Here is a 23,253-nt window from a genome sequence, read left to right as displayed (position 1 = left end):
AGTCTTTAATTTACCAAGCAATCTCAGTAGGACTAAAGGCGTGGCTTTGCCAGCTAGATCCAGTTCATTCCTTAGCTTTCCAGTCTCATGGCTGAGGTACTGGATGTAGCCCACTTTATAGCCACAGAGACCCCGCCTTTTGGGGCGGGACAGCCTCCGGCGAATGTTTTTACTAATTAATTGGGACCCGCAGACTGGAGCCCTTCCTGTTTCCGGTTTACGGTGGATCGCTGAACTCCGGGTGTGTGAGTGTGTTTATATATTAAAATTGTATCTTCTTGTACCCACTGGCCTGGATTAATTAAATTCGCCTTCAACTCCACATCTGATAGAGGACTAATATTCAAAGTATATAATGAATTCAAGAAATTAGTTAACAAAAAAGCAAATAATCTATTAGAAATGGGGTACAGATCGAAACAGAGAATTCTCAATGTATGAATCTCAAATAGCAGTCCAAACCTTAAGAAATGTTCAAAATCCTTAGCTTTCAGGGAAAAGCCAATCAAACCTCCTCTGAGATTCCATCTGAACCTGTCAGATTGACTAAGATCAACAACACAAGTGACGCTCATGCTAGAAAGCATGCGGAACAGTGGAAATATTCCCGCATTGTCAGTGGGAGCGCAACCTTCCAAGGCCTCTATGGCAATCAAATGGCAGTTCCTAAGAAAATTGAGAATCAACTGACCTCAAGGGCAGCTATCCCACTTTTGGGCACATTCCTAAAGGACACTCTATCCACCACCAGTTCACTATGTTCTGTGCAGCTTTATTCGTAATAACCAGAACCTGAAAATAATCTAGCTATTCTGAACCAAAGAACAGATAGAGAAAATGTGGTCCATTTACACAACAGAGTATTCCTCACCTGTTAAAATAATGATATGAAATTTGCAGGTAAATGAATTGTATAGAACTAGAAAATTTTATCCTAAGTGAGGTATCCCAGGCTCAGAAAGACTATTATGGAATGTATTAATTTATAAGTGGAAATTAGCCATTAAGTGCATAACAGAAAATCTACAGTTCATAGACTCAGAGAGGTTAGTTAAAGAGGAGGGGGATGCTTAGCTCTCCCAGGGAATGTCCCTGTTCTGATAGTGGCCACCATAATAGGCATAAAGTCTCCCTGGAATGCAAGTTCTTGAGAGAAGCAAGGAGAATTCATATCTGCTATATACATTCAATTGAGTTGTGACTATCTGGTTGCATTGTGGAAAATATAATATAATTTGAAAGATTTCCATTACACCAGAATTGCCTTCCTTGGGGTGCCCAGTTTAGCTTTGAAATTGAGGCATTTTTGGGATGTTGATGGTTTGAGATGTCTTTGTTAAATGGTGAAAAGGATCATTTATATCAAATTCTGGTGATGTGAAATGTCTTTCTGTCTATGTGTTGTTTTTATTGGTTACTGAATAAAGAAACTGCTTGGCCTGTAGCAAAGTAGAACTTAGTTAGGTGGGAAAGCTAGGCTGAATGCTGGGAGAAAGAGGACAGAGTCAGAGAGAAGCCATGGAGACGCAACCGGAGACTCATGCACTAAAATTTTGCTGGTAGACTACGACCTCATGATGATGCACAGATTAATGGAGATGGGTTAAATTCAGATGTAAGAGTTAGCAAATAAGAAGTTAGAGCTAACAGGCAAAGCAGTGATTTAGTTAATACAGTTTCTATTTGATTATTTCAGGAGTCTGAGCAGCCAGGAACCAACAAGCGGCCTCCTACAAAATTCTGGGTTTGGTGTGTGAGAGAATCCATCTCCTGTTGCCATGAGGAGTTTGGATGGCAACTGGGAGATCAAGGGAGGAAGGGACAGAAGTGGATGATGATCTTTGCCTACACAATGGCTGCAATAATGGCCTGCAGTAAAAGGGATGCATGGATTCCCTACCTGGTGTGCTCTGCTCTGTGCTCATGAAAGGCAGGCCAGCTGGTGCTGCTCTCTAGAGGACATGACCGGGAGTACAGAAGAGACTAACCTGGGCAGCGACTCAGGATCCTGTACAGGGCCTCAGAATGAGGAGTAAACAAGGGGAGGGTCTCTGATCTCTCATTACAGAGTGTCCCGTGCAGATTCTGCAGGTGCTATGCCTGCGTGTCCTCGTCCATCCCAACAAGTCCTACTGTTGATGTTATGACTCGTGATCCTGAGTCCTGATGTTTCAGCTTGATTCTCAAGGCATAGCTATTTATTTACTCATCTTCTGTTTTTTCTTCCCCTATTCCCCCCTTTTAACATATACCTGCTTTCAGCATGCGAACAGGGCCCACTCAATCAACTAAGCAGGGGCTGTGTGGGCTCACAAAGACTGAAGTGGCAACACTGGGCCTGCAGTGGTCTGCACTACATCCTCCTTGTTTACATTGTGGGGACTCCTAATTGTGAGAGCAGGTGTGCCTCTGATTCATCTGATGACCAAGCTCTCGGCCCTGTTGGCGATTACTCAACTGGCATCTAATTCTTCAATTAATGGGTACTGAGATCTCGGATCTGGCATGTTCCTTGGTAACCTTTTCACCTGAGGTGCTCAGTCAGTCGGAATACTGAAACATCTGTAGACCGGGAATTAGGAATTCCTTGGTTTGCAGATGATGCCAGGGGTTGATTCCCTAATCCATTCACAGGTAAGTGTCTAATAGATTCCAACTGTGTGAAAACGGTTTTAATGCTTTGTTTATTTGTTCATTTGTTTGTTTCAGTAAACAGCAGCAGGTTAAGGTGGAAACTGAGAAATACCTGCCTCTCTCTTCTCCCTACTTGTTCAGTCCTGATACCATGGTCTCTAGGGGTCCATGTACACTAGTCAAGTGTTTTACCAAATGAGAGAATGACAATAAATTTTAATGCTGAGAAAATGCACTAAGTAGAATTGGGGAAGCCATATGTCGAGCTTTAGTTGTTTTGTTTTGAGGTGTAGGGTCTCATGTAGTCCTGGCTGCCTTGGAACTTCCTGTGTAGTCTAAGAAGACCTTCACATGACCCCCACTGTTTACCTCTCAAATGCTGGGTTTGACAGCTCTGTGCTACCAACCTTGGTGGCTGAGAATTGTTTTGAGTTGGTTTTTTTTAACTTAGCCAGCACCACCTATCTTGTTCAATTAAAAATAATTGGCAGGAGGGACGCAGAAGATGGCTCAGTGGGCAAAGCTGCTTCCTACCAAGACTAACGATCTCAGGATCCATGTTGTGGGACGAGAGAACTGACTTCTCTAAGTTTTCCTCTGGCCTCCAAACTTGTGCCATGGCATAGGCTCACCAACCGCCTCCACCCCCATAAGTCTCTAAATAAATTCAATTAAATTTTACTTGGTATTTTAATTAGACTAATGGAGGCACATAGTGACTGTAGAGTGACGTGCAATGACTTTAAGAGATTAGTTTCATTCCCTCTCTGGACTCCTAAAAGTGATAAAGACCCCAGTTTAATTCCTAGTTTTCCATTCTGACAGGAGGGATGAATAATCTAAGAATCCATTACTGAGTCTGCCAAGGAACTCTTCCTTCTCTGTAAACTTTTAGGCATGACCTAATGAAAGTTTTGGTAAACGGTTTGTCTCCTGCAGTTTCTGAAGCCAATATCCCGAGGAATCCTGAAGGCTGACCAAGTCCCTCTGGCACGTGTTTCCAAGAGGACCCTGCATCTGTGGCCTGGCTCTGACTCTGAGCCCCATTCAGTGATGGGTCAGACCTGATGACTCACACCAGTGATCGCAACCATTAGAACCCCTAGACAGGAGGAATCCTGAGGAAAACTAGGGTGGTGTCCATCTTGGGCAGTGTGGGATGCCTGGGAGGACCCATTGTGACCCATGGTGTGGCCTTCCCTCATCTTTGCTGGATGTGAAAGTGTTCATTGTTTCATCGTGAGAGCTTCAGTTACATATCACCCTGAAAGGGTTTGGGTTTTTTTTTTTCCAGACATACTCTTTTGATCTTGCCAAAAGATGGACTCAGGACATTTTCCTCTAAATGACTAAGAAAAGTAAGTCTTTTTTTCTTTGATGTATGAATTGAAGGAGCCAGCGTGACAACATAGACACAAGCTCTCTAGAGCTAGCAAGGCCAAGGTTTAAATGGCATTTCCAGAAGTTAAATCTGTAATTAGGAGCTAATAACCGCCTTAGGGTTGCCCAGATTACTGTAAGAGACTATGGATGGGCAAAGAGGATTTGTTTAATCTGGACAAGGCAGCTCATGATCCTGGCTTTTGGGAGTAGAAAACAGGACCAGAAGTTCAACCCTATTGGGTTAGGCAGTATTGATGATATTGGTGGATACTCAGACAGCTTTGATTTTTGAGTTTTGATTTCATGTAGCCCAGGCTACCCTTGAACTTATATAGCCCAGGATGACCTAGAACTCCTGATTCTCCTGCCAATAACTCTCAAATGCTGGGATTACAGGCCTGTGGCATAAAAGCCCAGTTCTTGGAAATTAAAAATGTCTTCTGACCACAAATGTCCATTTGTCTAGTAACTATAATAGAAAGGGATGAAGCTACCACGGTCAGAAAGAATGTCTCTTTTTTTGTTTTGTTTTTCTGTGTAACAGCCCTGGCTGTCCTGGAACTCCATAGACCAGGCGGGCCTGGAACACACTGAGATCCACCTGCCTCTCTGCCTGCTGAGTGCTGGGATTAAAAGCAGGCGCCACCTCCGCCCCACTGCCTTCAGAAGTCTCAGGAGAAACTTCCCCATTCCTTTTGCTCTGCAGGCTGAGGGGTGAATGCCCCGAAAGGATAAGCCCCTCCTAAGCTTGTTTTCAGAGACATCGTCAGATAAACTCCAAATCCAGTTTGGAGCGGAAGCGCCAGGTGACTAACATATCCTGGTCACTGAGCTGCCCTGGCTCCATCAGCCTAGACCTGGCACTGAGCCTCTGGGGACTTTATGCTCTAATGGCTCTGCCTGGGGCTGAGGTCCGGGAAAAGTTCATCGATGACTGGCAGGCCGAGTCCCATGGGTGTCCCACTTGAGGATGAAGGGAAAGGGTCAGAAGTTGGCTCTGCCCAGGGCGGCCACGTCGAGAAAAAAAAAAATTCTTTAAGAGGCTGGCACGCGCCATAGAGTCAGGGCGGTCTCCCAGGTACAGCTTGACAGAACCTCCTCCTCCAAGCACCGTCCGCGCCGCGCAGCCGCGGTGTGGATGATCACGCCCTTCCTGACGTCACAGTCCCCGCCCCTTGCGGAATCTGTGGGCGGGCCCGAGGCTCCGTGACGCATGCGCGCTTGCTCGGCGTAGGTGGCGCTAGATCCACCTGAGGAGGTTGTGGGGTGACGGCGCGGACGCCATTTTGTCGGTGTTTGTCGCAGCGGCGGCTGGAGAGCGACGGCGGCGGTTCGGCGACATTTCTCGGCCAACAGGCCTTTCGCTTTTGCGGAGGTGAGGCGGGCAGGGCCTCGCGGAGCTAGGTGGCTGAGGAAAGAACGGGCTTTGGGCCTCGGCGCCCATGGCTGTCTGTCTTGGCGGGGCACCGCTCAGCCGGCGGCGACAGCACCCGAGCTGCTGCCGTTTCGCCGCTGAAGTGGCGGCCCGCGGGTGCTGGCCGGCCATGGTGGGAGCCGATGGGGAGACGTTGGCGGGGCATGTCCCCGGGAGTCGGGTCGCCTGCACCCCTCCTCGCTCCTCTCGGCGGCCCTGGCAGTGTGCGGAACTGAAGGCTTCCCCCGAGTCCGCCGTTCTCCCTGCCGGGCTGCGCCAAAGGCCCTGGCCAGCTGCCCGGGGGGAGGTGGGGCGGGCACTGCGGCGATCCCGGTGGCTGGAACTCAACCTCCCGCTTCGAGGAACACGCTTGGGAAGGAAGGTCCGTCCGCCCTTGGGGCAGCGGGGTTTGGGTTTGGTTCTTTGCTCCCCGAAGAGGTCTCCCTGCCAGCCCTGGAACTCGCCGTGGAGACCAGGCTGCCCTGGGACTCCGAAGATCCCCCTGCCTCTGCCTCCCGAGCGGCCTGGTTAAAGGCGGGCGTCGCCACGCCCAGCCTGTTTGTTTGTTGGTTGGTTGTTGTAGCCGCCTCTCCCCCGTACTAACGCTGCCGAGAACGAACGGTGCTCTTGACCCTTTGCTGGAGTGGTCAGCCCTCCAAACCCCGTGGGCCAGTAGTCACCTGTCTTCTGTCGCTGCCGCTGCTTGACCCAGCTTTGAGCAAGCACCCGAGTGCCCCTTGTCCCCCACTTAGAAAATGCAGGCCTCTGAGAGGCTGGAAACTCCGGTCTCCATGTTTTTAAGCCTGTGTTTAACATGGAGTTGCCAGATACCATACGGTTTTTAAGAGGGTGGTGGAGAATCGTATTTCCAATATGGGTATATGCATATTGGTTCCATTGTGTTATTCTATTGAAAGACACCAAGATTCTAGTATGTAGCGTTTTAAGTATTAGAGACAGTGTAATATTTTGATGTAGCTTTCCTTCCCCTGTATGAGAAGGAACTCTTTATTCATATATGAGACCTGAAATCTTTCACTTTGCCTTATAAGTAAAGACTTCTTTATTGGTTTGTTTGAGGCAAGGTGGTACTCTGCAAAGCAGGCTTTCATCGGACCCGCTGTGTCAGAGCTCAGCCTGCCTCTGCGTCACCATGGCATGTGCCTCCACACCTGACTAAGAAAATTAGTTCTGAACTTCACTGGAGATAAAGCAGGGGTGGGGGATGTTCAGCGGGAGTGGTCGGGAGTGGGACCAACTGCTGGATTTTAAATAATAAATCTAGATAAATAAAAATACAGCTCTTGGGCTCTCACGAGGAATTTCTTTTAATTTTAATGTTTGCGTGTTAATATCATTTGAGAATTCTGTCTCAATTCAGTAAACTGGTGTGGCAGGGTGAAATCTAAGGGGGAGGAGGGAACTGAAACAAGCACATAAATAAGTCTTGTGAAACCCTACTTAATGGCCAGTCGTAATGATGAGTCATCAGAAGCTGTAAATTTGCCTGCTGTTACTTAAGAGTGCTTAGTAGCCTAGTGCTTGAGATTCAGGATTCAATTCCCAAAGAAACAGAAAAAAAAAAAGGCTTAATCAGACCAAAACCTAAATGTGGCTAAAATACAATTTTGATAATAGAAGGAATGGGTCAGCAGAATACCAGTAAAAATAGAAAGAGTGCTTTTTTGAAGAAAGTTTGAGTTTTGACATTTGCCATAAGTAAATTTGTAGTGCTTATTTTACTTTGCCATATTAAAATGACTATATCAAAGGGAATGCTTGCCTTACTTTTATTGAGGCAACAGGCAAGAATTTAGGAGGAGGGGGGTGACTTAACCCGTACTTGGTTTTTTTAACTGAGCTAAAAGAGAAGCCACATTATCAGAAAGATGCCTGAAAGGCTGCTCAGAACTAGAAGAAAGGAATAGAATTTACTGAATATTTGGACAGGGGATACAGATCAGTGGTAGAGTCCTCGCCTAGCGATTCGGAACCATCACCACCACTACCACCCCCGCCTCCCATTACATCCTCGGTAGTCAAGACAGAAAAAGAATGTGTATATCACACCCTGTGGTGTGATGCACATCATTTCTTAGGAACGCCTTGGAGGCAAGAACAGAAACTGCCTTCTTTCCAAGCCTGGAGTTTAATAGCTTTTGTTAGCATATTTTTCAGTCGTTTAGGCAAACTGAAGGTGGTTAAGTTGGTTTTGCTCCATTGGGGCTTTATTCAGCTCCTTTGCTAAGCTGTGGTCCTGTCCCATCCTATCCCCGTCCCCCCAATACACACAAACCATTTAAACCCTGCTTAGCAGTGTTTTTAACTGGAACTGCAAAGACAGCGCAGAGATTTAAGAGTGTGTACTGCTCTTGTAAAGGACCTGAGAATCCTGTTCCCTCTTGTGGCTTCTGTGAACAATTGCAGTCATGTGCAGCTTTCCCCCCATTAAAAATAAAATTAATCTTTTAAAAACTGCTTTGGGAAACTGGGTGGTTAAGTGAGTAAAGGTGCATAACTTTGATCTCAGAGACCCATGTGATGAACAGAGAGAACTAATTTTGGCAAATTGTCCATTGGCCTCATAAGAGCATGCAACATTTAGACACAAGCAAAAAGGATAAATGTTAGATACTGAGCCTGGGAGAATACAAGCTGTACACAGGAAGTTGTAAATGAAGTCTGAGCATTGTTACCATTATCTGATGTCACTGGCCAAGTCTCAGTTTAAAGATTGGTCTAATTCTGGCATTTAGAGAAAGGAACTCTACAGAGTTTAAGAAAAAAGAAGCCTATTTAATAAAAGGCTCTTTACCTTTAAACCAGTCACTTCCATGATTCTCTTTTAATTATTTGTATTATGCTTTGCCAGGCTGAAGAACATTTGTGATACTATTGGGGTGACCTAGCCATAAACATAGTGTGGGTGCTTTTCTTTAATCATTTCAGTCTTGACTTTTAAAATCCAAATTCAGAGGCTGAGAGTATAGCTCAGTTGGTAAAATTGTTAACATAAGAGTGACCTAGTTAAGACATCAGCATAAGTAGAAGATAACGAAATCATTCTGTCTATGCTTTGTCTATGCTTGAACTGTTTTGTGTGTCAGGGATGCATATGTGCATTCTGGTTCATGTATGGGCCAGAGGTCAGCATGGGTGTATCCATGTCTCTTTATTATTTTTGAGGCAAGGTCTCTCATTGAACCTGGTACTTGCCTGTTAAGCTAGACTGACTAGCCAATGAGTTTCAGGAATCTGTATGTCCCACCCTCACCTCCAGGTCTGGAATTACAGTTCTGTGCTATGGTGTCTGGCTTTTTATATGGATGTGAGCAATCTGAAATGAAGTCCTCATACTTGCACAGCATGTCCATTACTGGCTGACTAATCTCTCAAGTCCTTGAGCAATTTTAATTGACCCTTTTAAAAAAAAAATTAAAGGATAGCCAGGTGCATCCTTTAAATACATGCCTTTAATACCAGCACTTGGGTGTCAAAGGTAGGCAGATCTCTTTGAGTTTGTTACCAGCCTGTTCTACAGAGTGAGTTCCCAGGACAGCCAGGGCTACATGGAGAAACCCTGTCTCAAAACACAGAAAAGATTAAAGTCAATGAGTATTTTTGAAGGCAAACACTAACTTGAGGAATTCTCTTTTTACTAAGTAGTGAAAGAAAATGTGTTAAAGGCTCATTGTTGCACATCATTTAGTATTAGGTCAGTCCCATTCTTCAGTCAATCTCATAGCAGTGCTAATGTGTTCTAAGCTTTGGGGAATATACCTAAAAGATTGTAAGAACCTGTGTGTAATTATACAACCATCTTTAGCTTTCCAGCTCACCCTTTCCCCCTCTTGGTTAACAGATGCGGCATTCCAAACGAACTCACTGCCCTGATTGGGATGGCAGAGAAAGTTGGGGCCATGACAGCTACAGTGGAAGTCACAAACGGAAGAGGAGATCTCACAGTAGTACGCAAGAAAACAGGCATTGTAAACCACATCATCAGTTTAAAGACTCTGATTGGTAAATGACTTGTATTTTAAGTTCTAACGGTTTAAAAATTTGTCATTTACTTTTATAGCTTTTATCAAATTTAGAATTCAGGCAACATGTTTATTCATTCAAAAAGCAGTTAAGAGTGCCATTATAGGCTAGCTTCTGTAGTGCTGAGACTATAGCTGTGAATAAAATAGTTTCTCATATATCTGACTGGGAATGATGGGAGACAGATAGTTGCTCAGCAAGCGAATGAAAAATAAGGACTCTGGGGATGTAGTTCAATGCTAGAACACTTGGTACAGTCTATGCATGATGTCCTAAAATCCTTAAAAACCCCTTCATCACAAAAGGGAGGGGGATGCAAAAGGATATATATATAATGATACCCAATGAGTGACTTTAAATTGTATAGGAAGATGGTATGTATATTTGGGTGTGCAAAAAAGTGTTTCACAATTGAGATGTCACGGAGGGTGGTTAATACAAATGAGAAAGGCAGCATACTTTTGAGAACATTAAAGTGCTTTGAGGATTAGTCACTTGTGTTCTACAGGGTATGTTTATAGAAGAAAACCAATGGGTGTGTCTGTCTGAGATTTTTAGGAACTTGCTCTGGTAATTTAGGATAGAGCCTTAGTTAAAAAATTATGGAAATCTTATGGTATAAAATTTGAAGGTAATATGTGTACATAGGATTAAAAGTTCTAAATAGTAAAGAAAGGCTAGGTGAGTCGTTTCTTTCACTCTGCCTTCCATTAATTTCCCTTTTTCATTCGTTTTGTTGGTTCTATGTTTTTTCCTTGTTTGTACAGATGTTCCATTGGGGCTGTTTACCAGATTGCTTTCTAAATTAGCCAGCTGGGGTTACTTTAAAAAACAGTATGTAATTTTTTTTCCTTCTCCGTGCTAAACAGAGTTATTCTGTCAAAGAGCTTGTTTGTAGTTCCTGTACAATAATCATGCTTTATTAAACAGTTATGTGAGGGGTAAGGTTTATGGCAAGATTGAATGACCAGACCTTAGTAATGAACAATACACAATACAAATTGTCTGTACCTCACTATTACAGTAAGCAAAGTACAAAATACTATTTAAGGCTTATCATCTTAAAACTAATTATTCATAGTTCTAGTATATATTATCTATGTGTAAAGGTTGATTTGAGGGATTTGTATTCATAATTATAAAAAACAAGTCAGTTCGATTAGCCACTAGCCAGCACTGCCATTTTTGACATTGACACCGGACACATTTTGTGGTGTTATTCATCCTAATCCAGAATATTCATTAACTGTAAAAAAAATGAAAGCTAAACATTTTATAAATATTTTAATAAAATTACTGGGAAATTGAAGGAACAAAGAATAAAGGAGCAACAGGTTGGAAACTATTGCCCATTACTGAATTACTTCTCACTGTCTGTTCCTAAAGGATCTTTGTGTACAAATCTTTGCCTGTGAAAGTAGATTCTGAGAAGAGGCATTTTCAAGTTAAAGGGTATGAAATCTCACAAGGTTCTTGTTGCATATTCTCTTTTCTTTTTCTAGAATGCTTATAACATGCTCCTTCATGCTGTCTCTAGTTTTGTCTGTTTTAAATTGTTTTCTTAATCTGAATTTCTAAATTTCTAGTGAATTTGTTGTGAAGAATTTTTACATCAGTTGTTTTCTGTTAAAGTATGTTTCTTACTGATTTATAAGACTTTATTATGTATTAATTATTTTAGCCCTTTGTTACATGCATTATAAAACCTTTTTCCCCTGACTTAACTTTTGGCAGTAGCCTGTGAGTTTGGTCTCTGTCTTTCAGGAGACTTAATTAATCTATTGTCTCAAATACTGGAAAGACCAACGTAGCTGTAAATAACCTTTATATATTTGTCTTCCCGTAACACAGAATACCAAGTTTTAAACCTTTGATAAATTTCATGACTGGAAATCACCTAGGAGGTATGCAGACTAAGATTCAGACTCTGTGGCCTGGGTCCTCATTTACAAACTCTATATTCAGTATTAGTGCTACTAGGCCGTCCTTTCACAAACACCTATAGTATGGTGTGTGGGGGGCTTCTATTGACATTATCCTGGGTGAAAATTGGCTCTTGATACAGTCATCTACTTGCTGTCTAACTATAGATACATGCATCCTAAGCCTCTGCCTGGTGGTGCTGTCTGTGTGTTAGATGGCACTCTGCTGTTCTCCTGGAATTTCTTCTGCTGTCTATTTTGTCCAATCCTGACTTTCCTTTAAGATGCTTATCTGTCTTTGTCATGAATTCTTCCCTAATCATTTTAATCTAATTGAATTCTTTGCCTTCCCTGAGTCTAAGTGATCATTTGCACCTTTTCAACTTATTTTTCATTTGTCTATTTTGATTTTGATTTTTCTTTCTCTTTGTGAGTAATCTTAAGTTGTTCATTTGTTGGCAGAGACTTTGCCTTATATGATTTTATTTTATCTCCCACAGGACCTGTGTGGAAATAAAAACAAATTTCAGTGCACTCAACAGTTTGGGCTGTTTTGAAAAGTTACAATGAAATATTCACTGGGCATTCAGTGGATATTTTTAAAAGATGAAATCTGTTATTCTGTCTACCCTGTCTGCAGCTTGTATAATTCTGTGGACTTTAATCTTTAACCTTTGGTCTTTGGTTGTGATAAACTGGAAAGGTCCTTCTCATGCTAGTTCTACTCATGGTAGTGCATCACCACTTCCATTTTTTATCATTGATAGAGTGTTTGTCAGCAGGGCCAGTTTCACATAGTATTCCAGTTAAAGATTATCAGTCTAGTTTTTTTAAGGTAGACTTTGAATGTGGTGGAGGCTGGTGTGATACCTTATAAAATTAAGTAGGAAGCCCTTAGTATGACATCTAGTTTGTTGTGTTTCATCCAGATTTCTGTTTTAGACCAATTGACTCAGGCCTAGAGTTTTATCTGAATAGCCTGAGTTATTTCTCCAGAGGTTAGGAAGAACTTGAGAATGATGCTAGGCAATAAGAAAACCCAGCCTGAATTAGATGCCAGTCCTGTTGAGTAGTTGTCCTAGGGATGTTTCTCTTTGTTTCTGCTTAAACCAGCACTTGGGAAGGAAATGACAGCATATTCTGGGGAGTATAAAGGGGTTGGTGGGAGCAGCCTCAGCAACATCTGTCACTCCATTGCTTGTCAGGATTATTTAGCTGATTTGTCTGACTGGGCAGGTGTCCCCTCTCTCCCTCAGTGCTCCATGTGCATCCCTCTTGAAGCTTCGCACTCTGTTGAAGAGGACACTCATCCCAGGTAGAGGGGGGATGGGAAACTGGGCCAAATTAATCTGTCCTTTTCTTTCCATCAGATCAGGACACTTAACTTGGATCCACTGACTTCCTGAGGTCCATGACCTCCATGAAGTTCTTGCCAAGTTTTGTTTATGCGTTTGTACATTTCTCGGGGGAAAGGGTCTATAACCTTTCCCATGAGGTTCTCAAAGGGATCTGTAGAAGCACTGTGGCACTAGAAAATGCTGTTTTCTTTTCTATTTCTTGGGTATTTTGCAAGAGTCACAGGAAATTAGTAATGCAAAGTGGGGCTAGAGTGATGGCTCAACCATTAAAAGGCTAGGCTAACAACCAAAAATAATAAATGCAAAGCAAGTAGAGTAGGAGGCTATCCAGGGTCCTGGACCCTTTCTTGTTAGGAGGGTTGATTTTAGATGTGTTTGGCACACTAGGCAGGCCTCAGAAGTTCTGGTGTCTGATTTTCAAAACAGGAGTCAGAAAACTTAAACATAGAAAAGAGAGGAGATAGAATAGGTGACATGTAGGGCAGTAGTGACAGTTTGCAAATCTTAGCTTTTGCCACTAGTGTGCTCTGCAACAATGGCATATCCTTTAGGGATCTTAATTGAGTTAGTAAATGAAAGGGCTGAAATACATTTAAGGTTCCTTGTATCTGTGATACACAGTAGAGAAGAGTCTGTCTGGGATATCCAAAAATGCGCTTACATTTAAAGGGAAAGGAATTCTCTTTTGCCTTTCTCTGAATATGTGTGGCTCTGAGAGAGGGAAAGGAAGCTATCTTTAGATTCCTGTGTATTGCAGAACAGGTTTGCAGATTTGGTCTTGATTTTTCAGAAGGTAAAGGAACATTTAATTATACATATATTGTAATTAAAGCTTTGTTCCTTGGTATGAATTGTTGGCAGCAATTTTCTAATGTGTGGGGTTTTGTTTTGTTTTGTTTTTTTGGAGATGGTTTCATGTGGCCCAGACTGGCTTCAGATTTGCAGTGTACCTCAAAATGACCTTGAATTCATGATCCTCCTGCCCTCACCTTCCAAATGCTGGGATTGCAGGCATATACCAACATGCCTGGCTATAGAAATTATATATGGAAAAATATATTTGGTTAAGGTTATTAAGTTATCTGAGATAAGTACAAATTTCATCTCACCAATTAGAATTTTTCTTTTTATTGAGTTAGCTATTTAAACCAAGAATTCTTGAGAATTTTGTTTGAACCACATTATTCCAGAATGAAGAGAATAATTTGAAATTCTTTAATATGTTTGCAGTCACTATTTAGAAGCAAGATGCTTGAATGAAAGAGATTATCGGGATCGAAGATACATTGATGAGTACAGAAATGATTACTGCGAAGGATATGTTCCCAGACATTATCATAGAGACATTGAAAGCTCTTACCGGATCCACTGCAGTAAATCCTCAGTACGAAGCAGGAGAAGCAGCCCTAAAAGGAAGCGTAATAGACACTGTGCAAGTCATCAGTCACATTCGGTATGAGTGATTTGTTTTTATTTTGAATGGATTCTATTTGTAAGGCTCTAAAAAAAGTGATAAGGTTCTAAAAGTTTCTTTAATGCTATTTGGATATGCTATAATTTATATTTATATTACTTGAATCCTTAAAGGAAATGAACACATTCTCATAACTGACTCCTGTGTATTAGCTAGTCTTCACTTGCCCACACTTACTCATTCTGCAAACCAGATCATGAGCTTGTTGGTTTTAATAGTAAAACATCTTATTTTGTGGTTGTGCAGTATATTTAAAAACTGAGGCACCCATATCTTTCTTTGAATGTAAACATTTTTTAAATTATTTTGAAAGAAACTGCTTTACTGATAATTGGAAACAACTCAGGCGAGTCACACTGTTGGGGTGCTTAGCTGTTGCTGACCAGTGTGTAGCTCCTAGTGCCGCACATCATTGTCTGCAGTTAATTTTGCTAAAGTTCTGAACTGGGTGCTGAATGGGAAATGTATTGAAAAAGCCAGACAGCTTTAATTTGTAAATTTCAAGGTACCATTTCCCTCCCCAAGTTTTTTCTGTAGAACTAGCATTTACTAGATTGAAGATTGAAATTAGTCTTTACTTCCTCCTCTTATTATGATATCTATTTTTAAATGTTGCTAAAAGAGAACAATTTCGACTAATCTTGACATTTTTCTGACAAACTTAGACAACTCAACTCACAGCATATGGTTATATCAGAAAATAGTAAATCTTGACATTGCATTCTTTAAACTTCAGACTTCAATTAAATCAGTATTTTAAAGAGACAATTGTGTTGTTTTTTTCTATTGCCACTTTAAGTATCTTATCTGAAAATCTGTTCCTTGCCATGTTTTTCTTCTGTAACATAAACTGTGCCCTGTGAATTTCTGGGGACTGAATTTGAAATTGCTCCTGCCAACTGTTCGTGGCCTGGTGCTTATCTGAATGCCTGAATATCTCCCCGCTGAATGAATTGCGTATTCTGCCCTGAATTCACTCTGATATATTGATTGGCTGGACGATCTTGGTGCTGCCCACTTGCCGTTCCAGAAGAGCCACCGAAGGAAAAGATCCAGGAGTATAGAGGATGATGAGGAGGGTCACCTGATCTGTCAAAGTGGAGACGTTCTAAGAGCAAGATGTATAGAATATTTTTCAACACTTTTTAAACTTTGCAGACAGAATAATCTTTTAAAGAATAGTTTGTCAGCGGGGGGCTAAAGACTCTTCATTGCTTTTTTGTTTTGTTTTTTGTGGGTTTGTTTGTTCTTTTGTATTTCTTCTTTTCTGTAGAATTTAAATATTTCTATTCTTTAAATTCCAAAATAATCAGTGGAGTTTGAGATTAGAGCAAGACAGATAGCGCTATCTAATTGCTTTGTAGCAGCTGAAAATACAATAACTTGAGCGATGAAACCTTAGTTATGTTTTGCTAGAGATCATTTGGAAATATGCCACACTTAAGCATTCATTGTTTGAACAACTGTATAATTGTACTCAGGTACTTAGACTCTCTTTCTCTCCCTCACTTTAGATGAAATCGTGGACACTTTAGGTGAAGGGGCCTTTGGCAAAGTTGTAGAGTGCATTGACCATGGCATGTAAGTTTGCTTTTTCTTTCTTGACTATTTTAATGAAATGTATTTTAAAGTGGTTGCTGCAAGTTTTTCTGAGAGGTATTCAACAAGATTTCTGTAACTCAATATCATTTATGTGCCATGAGTATTAGTTTTGTTGGTATGCGATGGCAGTTTCTCTCAGATGGAGTTTACTCTGTAATTAAAGGAGTACTCAAATTCAGCAGGATTCAGCTACTTTTGGATTGCAGAGTCAATAAAGTAATTCCAGTTTTATATATTAAAATGTGATTTCTGAACTACAGAGAAATTCCATTAGGACCTGTAGAATAAAGTCTACATTCTCTGGGATATACTTACCTACTTCATTGCACCATGTCCCTTAGAACCTCTGTTCTGTGTGTGGTTTTACTACTTTTTTGTAAGTGAACTTCTTAAAATAATTTAGTGAAGCTACACCTTTCTAAAATAACATCTTTAATTTTTTTTCATCAGAAATTGTTGGAAAGGGTATAATTTTCCAGCTTACTGTATATAGCAGTAGTTGAGGTTTATTTTTGGTTTGGTGTGGTTTGGTTTTTATTTGTTTTTGAGACAGGGTTTCTCTGTAGCTTTGGGGCCTATCCTGGAACTCTCTCTGTTGTAGTGATATTTCATTTGTATTTTAATAACTAGAGCTTACCTAAAGACCAGAAAGTAAAACAGCTCCACTGGTCAGCCTTACAGACCAGGCAGTAGTGACATACATCTTTAATCCCAGTAGCCACACTTGTTAGCTATAGAAACCTGGTAGTAGTATTGCATGCCTTTAATCCTAGCCCTAGAGAGGAATATAAGATGAAAGGAGACAGCTCTCAGACACAGTCTCATTCTGAGGACTCCTGGAGGTAAGATCACCATTTTCAGACTGAGATAGAGTGGTAAGAGCCAGTGACTAGCTGCTTTTCTTTTCTGATCTTCAGGTTGAACCCCAATATCTATCTGCCTTGGGTTTTTATTAATTGTGTTACATTTGAGTAGCAATCAGTGAGGCTGTTTTTCTCTCTGATCTTCAGACAAGCTTTATTCATTAAAATACAAATGAAATATCATTATACTCTGTAGACCAGCCTGACCTCAGACTCACAGAGCTCCACCTGCCTCTGCCTCCCAAGTGCACCACCACTGCCTGACTAGTAGCCTTGAAAGTAAAGTTTATCTGTGTTTAAACATATTTGGTGAGTCTTAGTATCATAGCCACTTGATCTGTGCTGTTATCCATGAACAAACTGCTTGAGTTCATACTTGGAAATGTTTATTGTTGGCCCAGCGTGTGGCTGACATAGGCAAGCAAGGTCCTGTTTCCATCACTAGTCAAAAAAAAAAAAAAACTCTAAAAATTTCTTTCATCCCATTGTTCATGACTTTCTCAAAATACTATTTATATTCTTTAAGAATTATTATTGGAAATGCTCACTGCTCTTACTGTAGCTATTTCTACATACTTGAATGAGTCTGCTTGAAGGGAGGGGCCTCAATAGCTTATAGTGTCTTTAGCCAGTTGTTTGATAGGCTCACAGTTTGTCAGGGCTCAGTTGTGTGTCTGATTGTATAAATTGCTATTTTATTGTATAAGTAGTTGGGGCTTCATCTCTTGTGAGGATGTCTTAATACTCATCTGCCTTTGTCATTAGACCGAGGCATGTAGTAGTGAGTCCCATTGTTCAGTACTAGCACCTGTGCCTTGTCTTTTGCACAAAGTAGATCCTGCCTAGCAAATGAACAAATGATCTGATTGTGTATGTGTGCTACACTTTAAAATGTTTTGTATGAAATATAAATGTAAATTTTTAAAAACATCTTAAAATTACTAAGTATTATGTGAATGATTGCTTTGTTTTGAAAAGATGTTCTGTAACCTAGGGTATTAATGCACTCTGAAAGAGTTAGAACAATAATATGGGAGACATGTAATTATAACTGTATTTTAGGAGACTGAGGTAGGAGTATCACAAATTCAGTGTCAGTCTGGGCTGCATAATGAGTTTAAGCCCAGCCTGAGCTATATATAGTGAAATCTGGTCTCAAAAACAAAGAAAGAAAGTGCTTTTCACAGGGTATGCAATTTTATCCCACTGCTTATATATTTAACATCATCATCTTTTGTTTTTAAGGGATGGCTTACATGTAGCAGTGAAAATTGTAAAAAATGTAGGCCGTTACCGGGAGGCAGCTCGCTCTGAAATCCAAGTGTTGGAGCACTTGAACAGCACTGACCCCAACAGTGTCTTGTAAGTATACATTGAACCACAAGCTGTCATGCTACGTGAGCTGCTCACTTCTGTGTACTCAGTTATTATTTTGATCTCTTTTAGCCGATGTGTCCAGATGCTAGAATGGTTTGATCATCATGGTCATGTTTGTATTGTGTTTGAACTGCTGGGACTTAGTACCTATGATTTTATTAAAGAAAATAGCTTTCTGCCATTTCAAATTGACCACATCAGGCAAATGGCTTATCAGATCTGCCAATCTATAAATTGTAAGTATTCTTGAATACATGGTATATTTTATTGTCTTTATTATCTAATCAGCATGTGAATACTTGCAGGTTACAGGTAAAGGTGAAATCCCTTTTGACCCCCATATCCTAGCCCCAGTTGAAATCTAAGTGAGACTAATGATGGTTTTCTGTTTTCTTTATAGTTTTACATCATAATAAATTAACTCATACGGATCTAAAACCTGAAAATATTTTATTTGTGAAGTCTGACTATGTAGTCAAATACAATTCTAAAATGGTAAGTTAAAAACTTGTTTTAATTTTTGGTGTTGTCTTTAAAATTAATGTAGCTTGGTGGTCCTTGAATGAGGAATTTCACTTCAGAACCTATTTATATCTGATGTTCATCTACAAATAGAGTAGGAATAGGATGCTTGTATCCCAGTTGCGGGAGGGGGATAGAGAGGCGGGAAGGGTAAAGAGGGAGGATTCATTTGCACATTTTATGAGTAGTGTTATAGAATGTTTTATGTCTTTATTGAGTTTCATCTTTACTCAATTGTGTCTCTAGAAACGAGATGAACGCACACTGAAAAACACAGATATCAAAGTTGTTGACTTTGGAAGTGCAACATATGATGACGAACATCATAGTACCTTGGTGTCCACACGGCACTACAGAGCTCCAGAGGTCATTTTGGGTTAGTAGACACCAGACTTCCTTACACTCTAATTGTTGAAGGTCATGGTTAAACTAAAATGATATTACCAGGATACAGAAATGAGTTTTGTCTGTTTCTCCTGTGTGACAGTGTTTGTGAAAGGTATTCTAAGTGCTGAAGATTTGTGACCCTCAAGTGATAGTAACAGTGGGTGTGTTTGGTTAAGGCATCATAGTCTTGTGATTGTGGGATTATGTAGTCACTTACTTCTACTCTATTGGCAGAGTAAGGCTCTGCCACAGGTGCCCGGGGTTTGGTTGGCTGACTTAGACAGGATAGGTAAGGAGCAGGAGGAAAGAGACTTTAAGCAAGAGTCTCTGTTAGCTATTATGGGAGAAAGTTGGAAGTGAAAGGGCAGAATTTAGAAACTCAGAGAGTATGTATTACACCTCAAAACTTTCAAGTCACTGATGGGATTGGGGCCTTGGAAACAAAACAGAAGAGGTGCTATTGGTTGATACAGATCTGAAGTTGGAGTCACTGGAAAAGGGAATCTGGAGTCTGGGGGATTAGAATACTGTGGTGTTCCCCGGGGTGAAGGCGGATTAGAGAGGAAAATGTAGTTGGGTGCTGCAGTAAAGGGAAAGCAGTTGCTTTAGATGTTAGCAGTCAGATAACAGTGGGAAAGAGTGAGATGAAGTTCTCTAGTATCAGAAGGGATTCATTGACTAATGAGGTAAAGGGCTACAGTTAGTTACCTGAGGAAAAGTATATTGAGGTATAATGATTGAAAACTTTGATTAGAGCTCAAATTCTACTGTCTGAAGATGTTATTCTATTGCTATATAAGTTTCCAGTGGTGAACATTGTGGAATGAACAAAGGTTATATGGGACCAGGTGTGGTGGCACCCCTTCACTTGTAAGACTGAGGAAAATACCAAGTTCCAGACAAGCCTGAGCTATGTGCACCAAAATTGTAAATCCTGAGGTTACTGTTGTAGCCTCCCAGGTAGACTATAAAGAGCACCTGAGTGTGAGGAAGGGTCAGCAGCTTAAAGGTGTTCAATAGTAACATGCTTGTTTGTTTTTGATAGCTTTAGGTTGGGCTCAGCCTTGTGATGTGTGGAGCATAGGCTGCATTCTTATTGAGTATTACCTTGGGTTTACAGTCTTTCAGGTATGTATCTAATACGTTTTATTTGATGATCTTTAATGAATTTTGTGTTATATGCTTTATATTTAGCTTCCATACTGGATATTTACCATAGATCATTATTATTAAAAGTAAAACATAAATATCATCCTTCTGAAAGCACAGTTGATTGAAGTCCTGCCATTATTGAGGTTGTAACTTGCTTTGAATGTGTATGCTGTCTATAATGTGAAATTCATGTAGAGTTCATATTATATGTTCTGCTTTTTCTCTTTTTTGTTTTATAGAACTTCTTGAACTTTATATTAGTGTTAATGTGGCTAATTGTAATTCTGCTCTGGCTATGCTAACCATGTTTATAAATACATAAAAATATGGAACTGGCTAGGTGTGATGACACATTGATAGTCGTGTCACTAAGGAGGCTGAAACAAGAGGATCAAGTTGTGAGGCCTCACCTACCTAGTGAAGTTAAGGCCAGTCTTGACTGCAAAAGGAATCATCTGTCTCACAAAACAAAAACAAATGTGGGAGTAGTAATATTTATTCCTCTCAATAATAATGGTTTTTGAGTGGGGGGGGGTGTTGGTTTTTTTGTTTTGTTTTATTTGAGACAGGGTTTTTTTCTGTTTTAGCCCTAGCTGTCCTGGAACTAGCTCTTTTGTAGACAGGCTGGCCTCGAATTTAGAGAGATCCACTTGCCTCTGTCTCCCAAGTGCTGGAATAAAAGGCGTGCACCACCATGGCCCGGCAGTAATAGTGTTTTAAAGGCAATTTGCCTGGGCCTTATAATTGGTAAATGTAAAAAACATTAAACACACACAATCTTTGCTCTCTAGAACAAAGATTGGTAAAGTGTGGGCTGTTGTAAAAGTGCTCCCTGCTGCCTGATAAAGAGAAAAGGTATTTTGCCAGCAGCTCATCCTAAAATATCTTTTGTCTGAATAACTTTTTCAAAGAAAAAGTTAGCCTGCCTCAGCTCTAGACTAGACACCATTTCACCTATATGTCCAACTGCTGCTTTTCTGGTGTAGCAACTCACATTAGTTTTGAATAAGATTCTTGACTTTTGTTGTCAGCTTTGTTTAGTTATTAGCTATGTGCCTTTGTCTTAATCTCTTTGAATTCACATTCCTAAACAAAGCTCAAGAATTGTGGTGAGAATTGTTAGAACAACTATACTACCCGGGATAAGTAAGCATAATAGTGGTCTAGTTAAATAGTTCATGAAAAGGAAATTGTTGCATTTTTTTATTAGACACTTTTCATGTTGGTTACCAGATAGATCTTGGACTGTACTGTGTTTGCACAAGACAGCATAGCTCTTTCAGTATCAGTAATCTTTGAAGAATATGTAAACTGTGTAACTGGCTAATCTAAGTCTTTTTGTTGTTGTTAATTTATTTGTTTGAGGGAATGCACACATGTGGAAGATAACTTGTGGGAGTTGGTTCTTTTATAACATGAATCCCAGGGGTTGGACTCAGATCTTTAATCTTGGCAACAAGGGCCTTTTACCCATTAAGCTATTTCTGGCCTTTATTCATTTTATTTTATTTGGTATTTCAAGACAGGGTTTCTCTGTATAATCCAACCTTTCTCAGAACCCACTCTGTAGAGCAGGCTAACCTCGAACTCAGAGAGTTCCCCCTGCCTCTGCCTCCCAAGTGTGTGCAACCACAGTCCAGCTTAGACTAGTTCTTTTTTATCAGCATATATTTTTACTCTTCTTTTTTATGTGCATGTAAGGAAGTGGAGAGTGCTAAATTCCTTTTTCCTGAATTTTTTTTTTTTAGACTCATGATAGTAAGGAGCACCTGGCAATGATGGAGCGGATATTAGGACCCATCCCAGTGCACATGATCCAAAAGACAAGGTTTGTCTAAGATGCATTCAATGAATGGCCTGTTCTGAGGACTACAGATCTGGAAGTAAAAAGAAATTCTGTACAAATGATAACTTAGAGCTATAATCTTAGCATTTTTAAAAGGTCATCTTCAAAAAATAATTTAGTACTCAGAGTAACTTTTATGTAGATTTTTTTTAAGTTGATGAAAAAAAAAATACATGTGAGAGCCCATTCTTTCTGGAGTCTGTCGGTCTTGTTTGATTTTCCTGTTGTTGCTCTGCGCTCTTGAACAGGATAGTGAGTGTTTTCTAGCTCACCTGGGAAGTTGTTAAAAAATTCCCATTCCCATCCATATCTGGTGAGATCAGAATTCCCCACCAGGAGTCTTCCTTTGTAAAGTGTTTTCTCATTTGTGAACTGCCTAGTTGAGATAACTAAAATTTCCCCAGAATAGATAAAAAAGGAAGATCCTGTCATGTTGACAATATTTAAAAAATTACACACAGGTAAATATATGTCTGTACATTTAGAGAGAGATCTGTTCTGTCTTGTCCCTACCAAGTTGATGACAAGGTAAAAATGTGGAACTTTGCTTATTTTATTTTAACTTCAACTTCTTTTCTCTTGTAGGAAGCGCAAATATTTCCACCATAACCAGCTAGATTGGGATGAGCATAGCTCAGCTGGGAGATATGTTAGGAGACGCTGCAAGCCATTGAAGGTAAAGGGATAAAAGATTGATGATTAAGTCACATTTTCATTTATGTCTTTATGTAACAAGACCGTTTCCTCCAGGAATTTATGCTGTGTCACGATGAAGAGCATGAGAAGCTGTTTGACCTGGTTCGAAGAATGTTGGAGTATGACCCAACGAAAAGGATTACCTTGGATGAAGCATTGCAGCACCCTTTCTTTGACTTATTAAAAAGGAAATGAATGGGAATCAGTGGTCTTCCTATATACTTCTCTAGAAGCAATTACTTTAAGACTGTGTCAGTCAACTAAACATTCTAATATTTTTGTAAACATTAAATTATTTTGTACAGTTAAGTGTAAATACTGTATGTTTTGTATCAATAGCATAGCTACCTTGTTAAGTATAGTGTTGATAATGAATGCAATATGAGTTAAAATGAATTTTCCCTTTTGATGTTAATTGCCATTTTTAAAGGCCTTTGGAATACCCTTTGTGTCCAGTGATTAAAGTGATTGGTCTTGTCTTTTGTACATGAAGGTTGACTCTGAAGTGATTTTTTTTTTTCTTGAGTAAAAGGAAATCTTGACCACTTTGTGTGATTGAGTATTCTTTATACACCTCAA

The 23,253-nt window shown here is 40.3% G+C and overlaps 1 protein-coding gene across 7 annotated transcripts; it reads left to right on the top strand.

The window, feature by feature from the left end:
* The first annotated feature begins 5,264 nt into the window (after positions 1-5,264).
* Positions 5,265-23,219, top strand: Clk4 (CDC like kinase 4). Of its 7 annotated transcripts, none has more exons than XM_026780424.1 (15): positions 5,270-5,392; positions 9,294-9,454; positions 10,243-10,309; positions 10,862-12,712; positions 13,986-14,208; positions 15,260-15,350; positions 15,744-15,810; positions 17,940-18,056; positions 18,141-18,307; positions 18,472-18,566; positions 18,840-18,969; positions 20,026-20,108; positions 21,881-21,960; positions 22,564-22,654; positions 22,729-23,219. In XM_026780424.1, the coding sequence occupies exons 4-15, from the start codon at positions 12,525-12,527 to the stop codon at positions 22,867-22,869; spliced, it is 1,473 nt and encodes a 490-aa protein (XP_026636225.1). In that variant the 5' UTR covers positions 5,270-5,392; positions 9,294-9,454; positions 10,243-10,309; positions 10,862-12,524; the 3' UTR covers positions 22,870-23,219. The 7 variants fall into 7 exon arrangements, with proteins under 7 accessions (XP_005350186.1, XP_026636225.1, XP_026636226.1 ...); XM_026780425.1 differs by having other exon boundaries at positions 10,243-10,927; positions 12,654-12,712; XM_013347354.2 differs by lacking the exon at positions 10,243-10,309 and having other exon boundaries at positions 12,654-12,712.
* The last annotated feature ends 34 nt before the right edge of the window (positions 23,220-23,253 follow it).

Source organism: Microtus ochrogaster, chromosome 7 (assembly GCF_000317375.1).
Source record: "Microtus ochrogaster isolate Prairie Vole_2 chromosome 7, MicOch1.0, whole genome shotgun sequence".
In the NCBI taxonomy this organism is placed as follows: domain Eukaryota; kingdom Metazoa; phylum Chordata; class Mammalia; order Rodentia; family Cricetidae; genus Microtus; species Microtus ochrogaster.
The sequence above is the reverse complement of the archived record's forward strand: the minus strand, read 5'-3'. Positions and strand labels throughout refer to the sequence as shown.